Here is a 15,362-nt window from a genome sequence, read left to right as displayed (position 1 = left end):
CTTGGATGCCTCTTTGAATCTGCCTCCGCCAGATTTCCAGGCTGTGTATTTCAGGCTTTAACCACTCGCTGTTTTAAAAGACTTATCCTCATGTCTCCATCACTTAATCTGTCAAATATTGTAAATCAGTGCCCTTATTTACTTGAAATTTCCACCGATAGGAACAGTTTGTTTCCATCTCTATTCTGCCCAGGCCTTTCATGATTTCGAATACTTCTTTCAAACCTCCTTGAACCTCTTCTTCAAGGACAATAGTCCCAATTTCTCCAATCCATCTATCTAACTGAAGTTCGTCTAGCCTGGAAGCACTCTCGTGAATCTTTCCTGCGCTCTCTCTAATGCCTTCACATCAAAAATTCAAGTTGTTTAACAGAAGACTGTTAAATTAATGCACACTACAACTTTACGCCCAGATTTCCTGCACCTTTCACCCTTCTGCGTATGGCTGATCAGATAATGCTTCCATCAGCCCCAGGATTTGCTCCAACTCAGCCCATATTAATGGCGCTAGCTTTGCTGGCAGACAGGAAACGGGCTCCTTGGCTCCCACTGGGAGAGGCACACCACCCTGAGGCTTAACCCTACAGTGACCTCCCATTAGGGACCTACTGTAGCTGGAATAAGAGGTTACTGGTGATGTTCCTTTAAATATCTTCTGCCCTTCAATTGGTGTCTTTCACTAGATGATGGGAATTGTACTTGGTTACAGTCACCTGTCTTTCCTACAACCCTTCTCACTATGCCGCCCCATGCTATTTTTTGTACCCTATTATGATAATGAGTTGACAGCCTTAGCCAGGGATTCTGAAATCTGTGGGTCATGATCCCATGAGCAATTGGGGTCACAACTCTACCCTCACCCCCACTCATACAACTCTTCTCCCCCACTCTCACAACCATCCCCCCCTAACCCCACCGCAATTCTTACCCCTGCACTCATGACCCTTCCCTTCACACAGTGCTTCCCACCCTACCCCACGACACTCTGATGTGGTCCAATCAAATATTTTTAATACCAAAATTTGGCCCTCTCTATTTTTCTGGTGAATCCAATCGAACTAGGGCCTTAGCAACCACATTGAAAGAGATGGGCACTGCTGAGGCAGCTAAAGAAATGTGAGGGTGTCTCAAAATGGAGGCACCCTTGGACAGGTGATAAATAAATAGATAATTTAGAGGACCAAACAAGATGATGTCTCCTCCAATTAGAGACTCGGGCCCTAATGCCAGTAACCCCAACCAATTCCCCACAGCCTCCTGAAGAAAGGCTTTCACCATTAGACTGGCATTCTCAATGGACGGCCGGGTGGTTGTGGGGAGAGCGGGGTAGGGGGAGGGCACTCCACTGCTGGAAAAATCTGAGCAATTGCTCTAAATGGCCCCACACTGGGGCCTTCCATATGTACTTTGGCTGCCCACTGCAGTGGGCAGCAAACCCCACATGCCAGCCCTTCCCAGAACTTTGCTCCACACTGGCAGCCACTGAGTGTCCCTTCAGAAGTGAATGTTTTTGCATTCCAGCAACTCCTTGAACTTTGGGTGTTTGCTATGTGAGAACTCACTGCATTATTTTAAAATGTACTAGGACAATGGTCAAGTTCAGGTTACTCACAGCGAAATTTATAGTATCTTTCTTCCTTCTTGTTTTTATACAGGGTAAAGTGGGTGAAGCAGGATTAGATGTAAGTATCTTTTGACAAAATAGTCGAAATATGCTGAATAGAGAGAAATTGCATATTGCCAACTGGCTCATGCACCAGTTTTATTGTTAACCTCAGTGCTTGAATCCTGGAATTTTCAAATTCTTGGACTGAAAACTCCAAATAGTATCATTTGAGCCCATTAACTATTTTTCAAAGCTCACACATTTATAAAAAAACATGAATGTGTTCCATTTTCCCTTTCTGAGGTTATGTCCACATTATAAAATACTGCACTTACTAATTGTGCTCAATGCTCATTATTATTATTTGCAGGGTTTCCCAGGTCTAAGGGGGCTGAAGGGAGATAGAGGTGAAAAGGGAGATAAGGTAAGAGATATTAAACAACTATTAACCAGAGCGTAAATCACATCTGCTGAATGCACCATTCTTATGTATGGCTGGATTTGATGTTTTTTAGCAGAGAGGGGGAGGCTCATTCCCTTCCCCGCTGTCTCAGTTCATCACATCAAACATCAGATGGCCAATAGGTGGCCTCTGGCTCAAAGGTGACCAATTAGAGTTGCAAAGGGAGTCTCTGCGTCCAATCGGGACTTTGGGCCGGGGCGTTATGTGACAGGGGAGCAATGCAAACAGGAAGTTGATCACAGCTATAGGTTTAAAGGCCTCCTAATGTCTCCTAACCAGTGCTAACTTCTTATAGCAGGCCCCAAGAGGTAGATATGAAAAGCATACGGAGGCTGTCACCTTCACGGGCAAAATCTGCTGCTACGTTTAGCCATGGTCCAAGTGGCTGAACCCTTTCTTCTGACTTTGTGCCACCTCATCATACCTGCCATAAAACACTCCCAAACCTTCTCCTCACCCTCACTCAAAAAATGCAGTGGGCAACAGAACATAGCCAATGTTATGACGAGGAAACATGGCAGCCATCTTGGGCACAGTGAAGTCCCTCAGAAAGTGATAAGCTAAATGATGACTTTAACTTTTTAGTGGTGACAGCTGAAGGAAAGGTACTAGCGTTCCCCCTTTGTCTTTGATTTGTGCCATGAGGCCTTTTACATTTATCTGAGAAGACAGATAGGAATTTGATTTAACCTTTCCAAAGGACGTTAACTGAGCCAAGGCTGGCACTAATTTAAATAAAAACCATGAACATTGTTTTCTAAATAATCTCAAAAAATAGGTAGTAAATCTAAGAATTTTCACTTCAGTCTCTAAGTAAAAGTAATAACTTAAGATGGGCTAATTGATAACATAAGGTGATACTATTCATCAGGTCTTCAGTCACATTGTCAGACAGACACCAATACTCCATGCAGGAAAAGACTAAAGCTATGGGTGGAATTTTGAGCTTTTGTCAGCCGTCAGCATAAACAGCTTCGCGGGCCCGAAATCACAGAGTCAGGAAGTGAGATTCTTACCAATGGGGGCAGTACGGTGGCACAGTGATTAGCACTGCTGCCTCTCAGGGCCAGGGACCTGGGTTCAATTCCCGCCTGTATGGAGCTTGCATTTTCTCCTCATGTCTGCGTGGGCTTCCTCCGGGTGCACCGGCTTCCTCCCACTGTCCAAAGTTAGCTTGATTGGCCAGGATAAATTGGCCCCAGTGTCAGGGGGATTAGCAGGTTAAATGTATGGGGTTATGGGAATCAGGTCTGGGTGGGATTATGGTCGGTACAGATTCAATGGGCCAAATGGCCTCCTTCTGTACTGTAGGGATTCTATGAGGTCTTGTTTCCTGATTTTCCACACTTTTCACCTGTAATGTAATTGAGTAGAATCTTATTTCATTTTAATAAATTTAAATATAATTAAAGGCTTCCTAGCAATATGTTCTCCAATGACTGAACATTTATACCTTTCCAACGTGATGTTTCCAACCGGTACAACGGGTTTTAAAAACCTGAAGCAGTAAAGGGGAACCCACCAGAGGTGCAGAGGTAAATATAGCCCCAGGTTGGGGGGGACATGCTTGGGCACTTCCAACCTGGCAACCCTGGCACTGCCAACCAAGCACCAGGGCACTGCCAAACTGGCAATGCGCATGGAAGGAAGGTAGTTGCTGCAGGTCTGGAGGGAGAGAAGTTGCGATGGGTTCAGAGGGAGAGAAGTTGAGGTAGATTTGGAGGGAAGGAAGTTGGAGTAGTTTCAGAGGGAGGGAAGTTGCAATAAGACCAGTGGCCTTGCGGCACAGCCCACAACCCACTGACGCCTGTCCAATCAACTGGTCTGCGCCTGCACCATTGGAGGATCCTCACTGCCCCTCACCCCTCCGTCCACCATCTCACTCCTCACTCCTCCTGACAGAATAAACTGCCTTGTACATTGCCCCATCACAAAGATACAACCAACGCTAGTTACAGGCTACTTTTTTATAATCGCAAATGATTTCTTTTAGAGAAATCTGCAGTTTTCAGTTCAAGGGGTAAATATTTTTCTGGCTGGATTTTTTTCTTGCCATTTCTGATGCAGATGCCTACTCAGGGTGTCACTAGAAAGAGTCTGGGAGAGGGAATTGCAGGGAATCAGACTCTGCAACTTTAGGTACAGGGAGTGAGTGCTCCCCCTGCAGTTTCTGCAACTTCACCAAATGCTGACTCTAGCAACTCCCAGTGCTGCAGGTAACAGCCAAAATAATGCCTTCTGTAAACAGCTAGTGAATATATTCCTGCTTTATGCAACGTTCTCCATAAATAACTGGATTTGATTGTGTATTTGCAATGAATGCTGTGGAAACTTGGCAGCAGAAAGGTAGTCAAACATGCTGTGATATTCGATCTTCTTTACTTATGAATAGATAGAAATACAGTAGAGCATGGACTCAGAACTGGAGACAACCAGTTACACAGGCCCCTTGTGGTGAAACTAATCAGTGAAAACTTGTATTGCGAAGCCCATACCCACTTTAGACATCAGTATATGATATATACGTTCAAATAGGACGATGCTTACCACAACACTCTACAACAAATGTAGTTCAAGACATTTGTACCTTTTTGCACGGATAACAATTGGCTGTTGTATCTGGGATTTTCCAACCCCGTTTTGGAGGATCCGCTATGGGGAGAATTCACTGTGGGGGGAACCCTGATGTGTGGGGGGAGGACCCGCTGTGGTAGGGGGAACCCACTGTGCGGGCGGGGGGGAAACACACTTTGGGGAGAGCCACTGTTGGGAGGGACTCGCTATGGGGACTGCAGTATGCCAGCCAAAGGTCTACTGAATGGTCCCAACAGTAGGCAGGGCCAGAAATGTTCCACTTGATTGTTTCCACGTGATTTGCCGAGTCTTTCTCAAACACACAACAATTATCTCCACAGGGGGAGAGAAGTTATCCAGGTAAAAAAGGAAGCAAAGGACAGAAGGGAGAACAAGGTCCCCCTGGATTAGATCAGCCCTGTCCAGTGGTATGTGACATCTGCTTTATTACCTTTTGAAATGTGCCCAGAAATTTATGATGTTCAAAGGAAAAAGCACATTGTTTTTAAAAGATTTGTACTGTAGAATATCAATAACACACTAACCATAGTGTTAGACAAGCAAAAATACAGGAAACAATTTGCAACAAGTTTTTTTTTGTTCATCTACAAACACAGAGCACGGAAGTAGGACATTTGGTCCAACCAGCAGCGCTGGCTAGTATGTTCACTAATTTCCATTTCCTCCAACTCAATGAGTTCTCTATTTAAAACACTCACCGAATAAAGAAATATTCGGTTTCTTAGTGACTACCTTGTATTTGTGACCACAAGTGGAAATATTCTCTCAATGTCTACCCTGTCCAACAGATTGCTCATTGTGGAGATCTCTGATCAGGCCAACTGTAAGTCTTGGCTTTAAACTCCCTCTTTCCAATGTTCCTTTATCTTCTGTCCTGGTACAATCCTTATAAATCTTTTTTTTACATTTTCTTTGGCATTCCTTTTTGTAACATGAAGGCCAGAATTATGCACAGCAATAAGTGCAGCTTGAATACAACCATTTACAAGTTGAATGTAACTTTTCTTGTCTCAAATTCTACATCCCTATAAAAAAAATCCCAGGCTGCGATCTTACCATCTGTTCACGCCACACTCTCGCTGCTTGAGGATGGAAAATTTGGTGCCCAGCCAAATCTCTGTTGACTGCAGCGGGATGGGTAAATCCCGCAGGTGTGAATGGTTGTAATGTTCCAGCCCCAGTGTTTTGTCAGCATTTTAAACCTTCACCAGAATGTTATGGGAAAATAGCTTTGGGCTTTTTGTGTTTTCCAGCTGTGTTTGGGATGTGGTATCATTTCATGCCTAAATGCCTGATTTCAGTGCACTGAAACACAAGGTCCCATCAGCAGCATTTCCTTACAATTCTCTGGAAGGACAACCAGGTCTGGGCAGTCCCACCCACTCTCCAATGGACAGACACTGGAGAAGGACAGTGTAGCCAACCATGCAAACACTGCAGCCAGATTGAGAAGGGTTAGTTAGAAAGGATCATTTGCCACGGGTACTGTCACATAAGACGATAGATGTGACTTTGATCAGGACGATTTCAGTGCTGTGATATGGGCAGAAGTTCTGATTGGATGAATTCAAATATGGATTTATGAGAAAGCTGGGCATGGATTTGGGAGGTGAGAAGAGGTTCAAAGCTTTTACAGACAAAAGGGAGGTTGAAGATGAGGTCATTTGCAATGATAGAAGGGCCAAGGGTGGGCTTTCTTGAAGAGTGAGGTAATGATGGCAGATTTAAAGCAGAAAAATTAAGTAAAATCTAAGATTTAGAGAAAAATAGATTATCATTAAATTGAATTTGTCACGTTAAATGATTTTGATGGCACCTGTTAAATCTATAAATGTATAAAATACACTTCTTGCAATTTTATTTTGGAATTTAGTTACTGAACACCGAAAATCTTTGTGCACCTTTAAACTAAATAACCTGGTAGAAAGATCCCAGAGCTAACTGTAATGCACTCCTATACAAAGAACAAGGAACAGCAGCAGGCCCTTCGGCCCACCAAGCCTGCACCAACACATGATGCCTTTCTAAACTAAAGACCTTTTGCCTCTGTATGGTCTGTATCCCTCTATTCCCTGCCTAATCATGTATTTGTCACGATGCCTCTGAAACGTTGCTATTTTATCTGCTTCTACCACCTCCACTGGTAGTGCATTCCAGGTACTTACCACCCTCTGTGTAAAAAAAAAACTTGCATCTCCTTTAAACTTTCCCCCTTTTACCTTAAATCTATGTCCCCTAATAATTGACACTTCTGCCCTGGGGAAAAGACTCTCTGTCCATTCTATCCCTGCCTCTCATCGTTTTGTAAATTTCTATCAGGTTGTCCCTCAGCCTCTGACGTTCAAGTGAAAACAAACCCAAGTTTTTCCAATCTCTCCTCAGAGCTAATACCTTCCAAACCAGGCAACATCCTGATCAACCCTTTCTGTACTCTCTCCAAAGCCTCCACATCCTTCTGGTAGTGTGGTGACCAGAACTGTAACAATATTCCTAATGTGGCCTAATTAAAGTTCTGTACTGCTACGTTGCAGATTGTAATACAGCAGATGCCCTGTATGACTTACGACAGATATTTTGTTGTTTTCTGCTAAACATTATTGTTTCCATATACCAATCATGTAGGACTGGTCACAATGTAACAAAATAACCATTGCATTAATCTTCAAGCCAAAACTTCGTACTTGGCATGAACATTTCAATATAAAAATGTCTAAATATATCAAATGTCACATTGTCCAAAAGTGCTCTGTTTTCAAATAGACCATTGATAAATTTAGATTCATTTAGGTTTGTGCTACCAATCTTATACAGTACCACAGCGGAATACTGCTGGATCGCTGTGTTTTCAGAGATTGCTGCCTTTAACTGTGAAACTAAATGAAATCTTGCCTGTGCCATCCAGTGATTGAATGCTTTCTGAGTTATTTTATGCATTAAAGCTGCAAATTGAAAGTCTTTATAGAATGGCATATGTTTGTTATTGCATACAAGAAGCAAGGCAACACACATTATTTAATACTGTCAGAAATGGTTTAATTTAATTCTATTCATAGAATAGAAGAATCGAACACCTACAATGCAGAAAGAGGCTATTCGGCCCATCGTGCCTGCACCAACAACAATCCCATTCAGGTCCTATCTCCGTGTTGAAAACATGTATTTAATCCCCCGACACTAAGGGAAAATTTAGCCAGTCAACCTAACCTGCACATCTTTGGCATATGGGAGGATACTGGAGCACCCGGAGGAAACCCACACAGACACGGGGAGAACATGTAAACTCCACACAGATAGTTACCCAAGGCTGGAATTGAACCCGGGTCCCTGGCACTGAGAGGCAGCAGTGCTACTATGCTGCCCATTCTCATGTAATAAAAGGTGTAACATTAATGTTTTCATAATTAAATTCAAAATTCATCCTAAATAAACAAAAATGCAACAGATGTGGAAAAGCTTAGGTAAATACATAAAATTCTGGAAACAGAAAGCAGGTTAGGTAATGACCGTGCAGAATGTAAACAGGCTAATGTTTCAGGCAAAGAGTATTCATCCACTTATGTACGCTAAAGGTTCCATATTTGATAGATAAATTTATATGTTCTCTCTGCAGACACTGGCAGGTAAGTTTTGTCCAGCCTTTTCTCTTCAAACTTCAAGCATTTGTTGTGTGGCAAATCTCACTAAATAGCATGGTTTTCATGTGACTCCCAAAAGGAGTATTATAAAGAAAATGTATGAGTTAATTAGGATAAAGTAAAGTTTATTCATTCATTACATTCCTGTGTCTGTCTCCATTATAGGGTCCAGATGGTCTGCCAATTCCAGGATGTTGGCACAAGGTAACTTATTTATCCTTCCATAATTCAACAAGGAACATTCAATCACAATGTTACATAATCTTAGATTTCTTGAAGTGAATCCATAAATTTGTTCAAAATATGTAAGAGAAGACGAAGCAAAAAGCTGAGTTAACCCAATTCCCTTGAACAAATAAATTGACTGATTGGAAATGCTGAGACAGTATTGGTACACGCAAACAAAATATTATATAAAACAATGCTTAGGTAGAAGTAGATTTAGAGAATTATTATAATAAGGGAGTGTTGGGTCCATTCATTCATTTGAAAGATAAGAGGACAGCACTGGTACAAGTTTTAAAATAGTTTCCCTTTATTGAAAGGAACTTAAAGAATTAACATGACAGAAGCAAAAAAGCGAATTTGGAGGCTGGCTTCTCGGCCAGGCCCTGTACAAAAAAAACATGTACTAAAAATGAGCGGGATCTAAGAACTGAACTGAACTGAATACACACTTTCTAAAGTCAAGATATATTTCAACCCTTATCTCATGATTGGAAGTATTTTTTGCATGCTGCCTCCATCTAGAAAAACAGTCCTCAGAGCTGCTGTTATGGGTAACTGTTGTTTTCCTGCACTGTGTACCCTTCGGGAATGCAGTCAATTTTTAGATAACCCATCATGCCTTCTGATTCAATATGTAATCAAGTTACCTACAATTGTTCAGCTTAGCACAGTTAGTTGACTCCTACAGTCCTGCATTTAACTGTAATTGTGTATAGGCAGAAATATCCTAAAATTAAGTCTTTGCATAGACTGAAGCAAACAGGGTTACACATGTACAGGATCTCTCAGGAGTGAAAATAAAGTGTCATCATCAGGTGAAGCTGGGATAGATGAAGAATAATTAGACCAGGCAGCTCCAATTTAATTCAATTCATCATTTTAAAGTCATAAATTCTATCCTTGTTTTTTTTCTGTTATAATTTCCTGTGTCCATCATGTAAGATGTATATCAGCCATGATCTAATTTAGTGGCTGAATGTGCTCAAGAGGCTGACTGACCCACTCCTATTTCCATATCAATGCATAGTAATTACATCCTCCTGTCAGTGGTAGGACTGTATTACCTCCACTGGGGAAAATGTAACATAACTCATCCCTGACAAGCTTTTATAATCAGCTTCCATTGTGATTGTCGACATTGGAATTTGTAGTAGAGGAAAGTTTGATAGAAAGTACGTGCAGGCATTGCTTTTGAATATAACATCCTTGTTTGAAGTTAGTAGACAAATCGAATTGTTTGGAGCATAAAAGTTACTCTGCAGCATAGGCTGGGGAGATACAAAACTGAGGCTTTACAACACCACTACTGGTAGGAGGGTATGTCATTGTGACAAAGTGGACAGCTATCATCACAAATATAAACAGTTGATGCAAAAGTACAACCAAAACATGATAATAGAAGGCACAATTTCACAGACAAGAAGTGCACACAGACAAAATTATGTGATAGATTTTAACATCTAACATGTACTGAAGAGATTATTCTGATCAAACTGGTCAACGTTTTATTTTGTTTTCTACTCGTCCAATTTTCTTTGCTTACCCTTTCGGCGGCACAGCGGTTAGCACAGCTGCCTTACAGTGCCAGGGCTCAGGTTCAATTCCAACTTGGGTCACTGTCTGTGCCAAGTCTGCACATTCTCCCTGTGTCTGTGTGGGTTTCCTCCAGGTGCTCCAGTTTCCTCCCACAGTCCAAAGATGTGTGGGTTAGGTGCATTGGCTACGCTAAATTGCCCTTTAGTGTCAAGGGGACTAGCTGGGGTAAATATATGGGGATGGGGTTGGGTGAGATTTTACAGATTCGATGGGCTGAAAGGCCTCCTTCTGCACAGTAGGGATTCAATGAAGTCATTCTCTTCTGTCCTGAGTGTAGCAACCTATCTTGCAGGAGGCGGTTTAGTGCCAGAAAAAAATGGCACCTTGCAGTTGAAATTTCTGAACCAGCGCTTTACAGACAGAATGGAATTTAAGTATTGCTGAAAAAGCGATATGCTGGTGAATCTTTTTTGTCTTTTTTTTCAGGATAGAGTCAAGAATACCAAATTTCAAAGGGAAAAATAATTTATATTAATGAGAAAAGGGTGCTGATTTGTTGCAAGTCAACTCAGATTAGTTGGTACATTGCCTTGGTGAATGCATCAGAGAACTATTGTCCCCAGAGTTTTTGTTTAATTCAGAAAGGCATAATGTCTGGGCATGTTCCTTTTGCCTGCAGAGGACAGGACCCTGTATATAAATATAGGTAACTTCTAGCAAATATATGTGAACCGCCTTATGAATTTGATAATCTTAAATCGGTCGTTCATATACACTCTGAGCACACTCAGAACTGTTCAGCAAGTGCTGTCCAAATGTTGCATTACATCTAAAATTAGACATTATATTCTGAATTTTGCAAACATGAATTGGTTGAATACTGTCAGTACTCTGCTTGTTATGAAAGCTGAAAGGATGTGCTTCTGAGGCTCCGTCCTGCTCAGAACTGATGCAAAACTCATCCTTCTCCCAAAAAATATGATTATGGGCCCGATTTTACCATCAAGTTGCGCCTGTTTTCAGACATGCAAACTTGGTTAAGTTGGGTGTGAGATGAGTTGTGCAATTTAAATGCATTTGAATGCATTTAAATTGAATTCATGGGCTGCACGCCCAATTTTACCAGGACGTTCACCAATCTGGAAGCGACGCGAAACAGACATATGCCATAAACATCCAATTCGGGCACTCCATCAGTGAGGGTCAGTGAGGAGGTAAGTGCCAAGCGTCCGACAGCTCTCTGCTGCGGCCATTTTCTGTCTCAGGTTGGTGGCGGCTCTGTGAGTGAGTGTGTGTGTGTTGGGGGTGGTGCTGTTGCTCTACAGAGTCTCCGATGTCCAACCTGCAGCACGGACCCAGGTCTCAGTCCTGACCTCGGGTCCTGCAGTGCTGCTGGGTCCTAGTGCACCCAGCTGAAGGATGTGCACAAAACCCTTGCAAACTGCACTTCTGCCAGCCTCTCAACTTCGCCAGCAGCTGAGATTGTGGAGAGCATGTGGCTGGGGTAACTGGGGAGTGGGGGCTGTAATTGTGGGGAGCATGTGGCTGGGGGAATTAGGCGGCATGGACAGTGACTGCTGATGTGCTAGGGGCAAGCAGCATTCCATAACATGTTCCTCTCCATCTCCCCTCCCTCCCCCACCTTCAGAGTGACGACATGGCCTTTTCTATCCAACCAGTCGATCTTGCTGTTCTTTTGGTCGCTGCTGGAGCTGAGAAGGAGCAGGAATTGCAGGCACAGGAGGCCCACAAATAATGCCTCCCCCTGGCCCCCACAAACACTGCCCCACCCCCACAACATTACTGACCCCCTTATGCCCCCACCCGTCCACCACTCAGACCAATCACGACTCCCTCCTCCCTTCTCCCCAGTGATCTCAGGCAGAGTGGCAGTGGACCCCCCCCCCCCCCCCACCTTCTTCCCCCTCACTTCAAGGGTCCTCATCCTCCTGGGGGGAAAAGGGTGGCCCGCCTCGCTTCTGCTGCATCCAGCAGCCTCCCACGTTCACCCTCAGAGAATCGGGGGCGGGGGGGGGGGGCTGATTGTGCGCATATTTTGTGCCTGCCTGCCTGTTCATTCTTGAGTTTTTAATGGAGTTGCCCCTCATTAGGACAGATCAGCTGCAGGCAGTTTGGCAGAACATTCCAGCAAGTTCCGTTGCAGTTTGCTTGTTAGCTTTGAGGGGAAGGCAAGTGAGCGCTTGCAGATGTGCTGATGGGGAGGAGGGATTGCGGGGGGAAGGGGTGGTGTGGATCAGTGCCTCAGTGATTGGGGACAGGGGAGAGAGAGGAATGCGTCACATAGCTACCAGAGTCCGGAGGAGATGGGGGCCTTGTACGGGAGGGTCCGGGGTGGGGGTGAGAGGGATCTCTCTGCCTGATATCTGTAGGGTTCGGGGGGGGGGGGGAGGGTGGATCACTCTGCCTGTGATGAGTGAGGGGGAAGAGGGGGCGGGGGCCACTGCCACTCTGCCTGGGATCATTGGGGGGAAGGGAGGCGGGAGGTTGTGATTGGTCTGAGTGGCAGGCGGGTGGGGGCATAAGGGGGTCAGTAATGTTGTGGGAATGGGGTAGTGTTTGTGGGGGCCAGGGGAAGGCATTATCTGGCCTGGGCACGATGTGGCAGGGGAGGATGTGCACTTGGAGGTGCCAATTGGAGCTGCAGGGTTTTGGCCACATTAAGCCCCAGGCTTCTGCAGCGCAATTCAGAATCACTGATATTTTTGCAGGCAGAGTGCGTTTGAGGGCACCTGAGAACGGGTCTAAAAGTCAGATCTGAAACACTCCCCGGTTCAAGTCTGCCCAGCATTTAGAATCAAAATGGTAAAGTAGAGCCCTAAGTGTCTCAGAATTGTGATCTGATTCACACTGGCAAGTCTTTTTTTTTCATCCAAAATGACACTTAGAGGGTCATCTCACTGGCTTGTCATGCCAGTCCATTGGAGTGGTGAGCTGTGAAGATAGGCGAGAAGTGAACAAGAGGGTTCTCTCCCAGTTTCTCACCTCTCATGATGTTACTGGGCAGTGCCCCTTGGCACCCTGGTCCTGGCACCCTAGTCTAGCACCCTGGCACTGCCCAACAGGCATTGGGCAGTGCCAAAGATGTGCGACCTAAGGAGAAGGTGGGGGCCTGAAGAATATGGCCTGAGGTGGGCAGGCCCATGATGTGGGACAGGGCCATGATGGGAGACAGGGTAGCAGAAAGAACTCTGCATCAGGGATTGGCCAGGGTGGCGACTGGATGGTGGGGTGAATTATGGGGGGCAATCAACCGGGGGGGGAGGGGAGAGGGGGCTGCGATTGGCCAGGGAGAATTAGGGTTGGCGGATCATCTGGGATGCGGTGGAGAAAAATCGGCAACAGCAGTTGACCGAGGCGCCAATCAAAGTGGGTGGAATCGGCCAGAACAGTGATTGTCTGGGGATGGCGATTGGGCGAGAGTGGCAATGTCTAGGGTGAGATCTCCCAATGCACTGTATATACTCGTACACAGTACGCTGAGAGATTTGGGCACCTGCGCAATGGCGTCCCTACAACTCAGCAGCCTGGTCTCTCAAAAAGATCCGCAGGGCTCTAACTCTTCATCTCAAAACAGGAGCAATCAATCCTCAGAACAACCTCGTGATTACAGTTTGCAAAACAGCACTGCCTGTTATGATAAAATAGTTGCTGATAATGGAACCAACTTAGTTACAACTAGAAAGATTTCCTTCAACAGTCATGGAGCTGAGGGAACATTTGTATTCTGGGGCAGCTTTGTTAACTGCAACGTTGCTGTGAAAAGCAGTCTCTGCCCATTTCCCCTACTGGCAAGAATCACATTTGTGATTTTTTTTCCCTAAGTACCATGAGATAGCATCTGGGAGCTCGCCCAAAAAATGGGTTTGATTTTCTCCTGTTTTCATGCTCGTTCAACACTTTGAATTTTTTTAGTTAAATCACCTCCTAAGTCATTTGCTGGGAAAATTCCACCCATGAGCTTTGCAACTGACATCACACTGGCACTCAAATACATATATCACATTACACATTTGTGTGATAGGCAGAACCTTTTGAGCTTAACAGCAGAATCCTGTTAGTGGAAAATTCCATTCTTGTTGCTATTGCATAAAAGCATCATAAAATGGCTTACTCCCCTATTACTTGAGTGGAAGGGAGAGGATCAACTGCAGTGAGTTTGCAACTAAATAACTATGTTAAAAGTTGTCTTCCATAATTGATGCGTTTTGGTAATTTTAATTGTGCATTATAGAAATTGGGCATTCTACTAATGTATAGGGGAAACCAGACGAGCATAACCTATCAGCCCTGTGTTCATAAACAAATTCATATAATTTGGAAAAGTCCTCCAAGCCAGTCTTGCTGTGGTGTCTTAAAGAGGGTCCCTCTGCAAATTCAGTAGTCCAGGGGAACCTGATTTGAGGAAATTCCTGGTTATAGAATATAATACTGAAATACTTCATTATCTACAATCTGTCTATTCAAAATCACATCTGTGCGCATTTCCTGTCAACTTTCCTATTACAAATCTCTGTGTCTACATTTATAATGTGGGTATGCCGGCGTTGGACTGGTGTAAACACAGTAAAAAGTCTGACAACACCAGGTTTTAGTCCAACCTATTTATTTGATAATATTCTCACAAGCTTTCGGGTTAGTCCCTTCGTCAGATGAATGGAGAGTTCTGGCCTCAAACAGAGCATATAAAGCACAGACAGTTTAGAGATTACTGATTAGAATGCGAATCCTTACACCTGACCTGCTGTTCAAGACCTGAAGTGGCTGACAATGTGAGTGGAAGGAGCACTGATCACAGGTTACAGAGATGTGTATTGTCTCAAGACAGTACAGTAAGTGAGGTTCTGCAAACCCAGGCAAGTCACCGGGGCCACAGATAGTGCGACGTAACCCCAGTGACTTGCCTGGGCCTGCAAAACCCAGGGAGCACTGATCGCAGGTTGCAGAGATGTGTGTTGTCTCCGGACAGTACAGTGAGTGGGGTTTTGCAGGCCCAGGCAAGTCACTGGGGTTACGTCGCACTATCTGTGGCCCCGGTGACTTGCCTGGGTTTGCAGAACCTCACTTACTGTACTGTCTTGAGACAATACACATCTCTGTAACCTGTGATCAGTGCTCCTTCCACTCACATTGTCAGCCACTTCAGGTCTTGAACAGCAGGTCAGGTGTAAGGATTCGCATTCTAATCAGTAATCTCTAAACTGTCTGTGCTTTATATGCTCTGTTTGAGGCCAGAACTCTCCATTCATCTGACGAAGGGACTAACCCGAAAGCTTGTGAG

The 15,362-nt window shown here is 44.3% G+C and overlaps 1 protein-coding gene across 1 annotated transcript in view; it reads left to right on the top strand.

Annotated features, from left to right (window-relative positions):
* Positions 1–15,362, top strand: part of LOC145351488 (uncharacterized) — a 166,773-nt gene that overhangs the window by 148,767 nt on the left and 2,644 nt on the right. The window contains exons 15-18 of the mRNA XM_080201085.1: positions 1,656–1,682; positions 1,977–2,030; positions 4,985–5,071; positions 8,465–8,503. Of these exons, the coding sequence (XP_080057211.1) occupies positions 1,656–1,682; positions 1,977–2,030; positions 4,985–5,071; positions 8,465–8,503 (207 nt within the window). The remainder of the gene's footprint in view (positions 1–1,655; positions 1,683–1,976; positions 2,031–4,984; positions 5,072–8,464; positions 8,504–15,362) is intronic.

Source organism: Carcharhinus amblyrhynchos, chromosome 13 (assembly GCF_965287045.1).
Source record: "Carcharhinus amblyrhynchos chromosome 13, sCarAmb.v2.hapA, whole genome shotgun sequence".
Classification (NCBI taxonomy): domain Eukaryota; kingdom Metazoa; phylum Chordata; class Chondrichthyes; order Carcharhiniformes; family Carcharhinidae; genus Carcharhinus; species Carcharhinus amblyrhynchos.
Note: the sequence above shows the minus strand (reverse complement) of the source record. Positions and strands in the feature narration are given on the sequence as shown.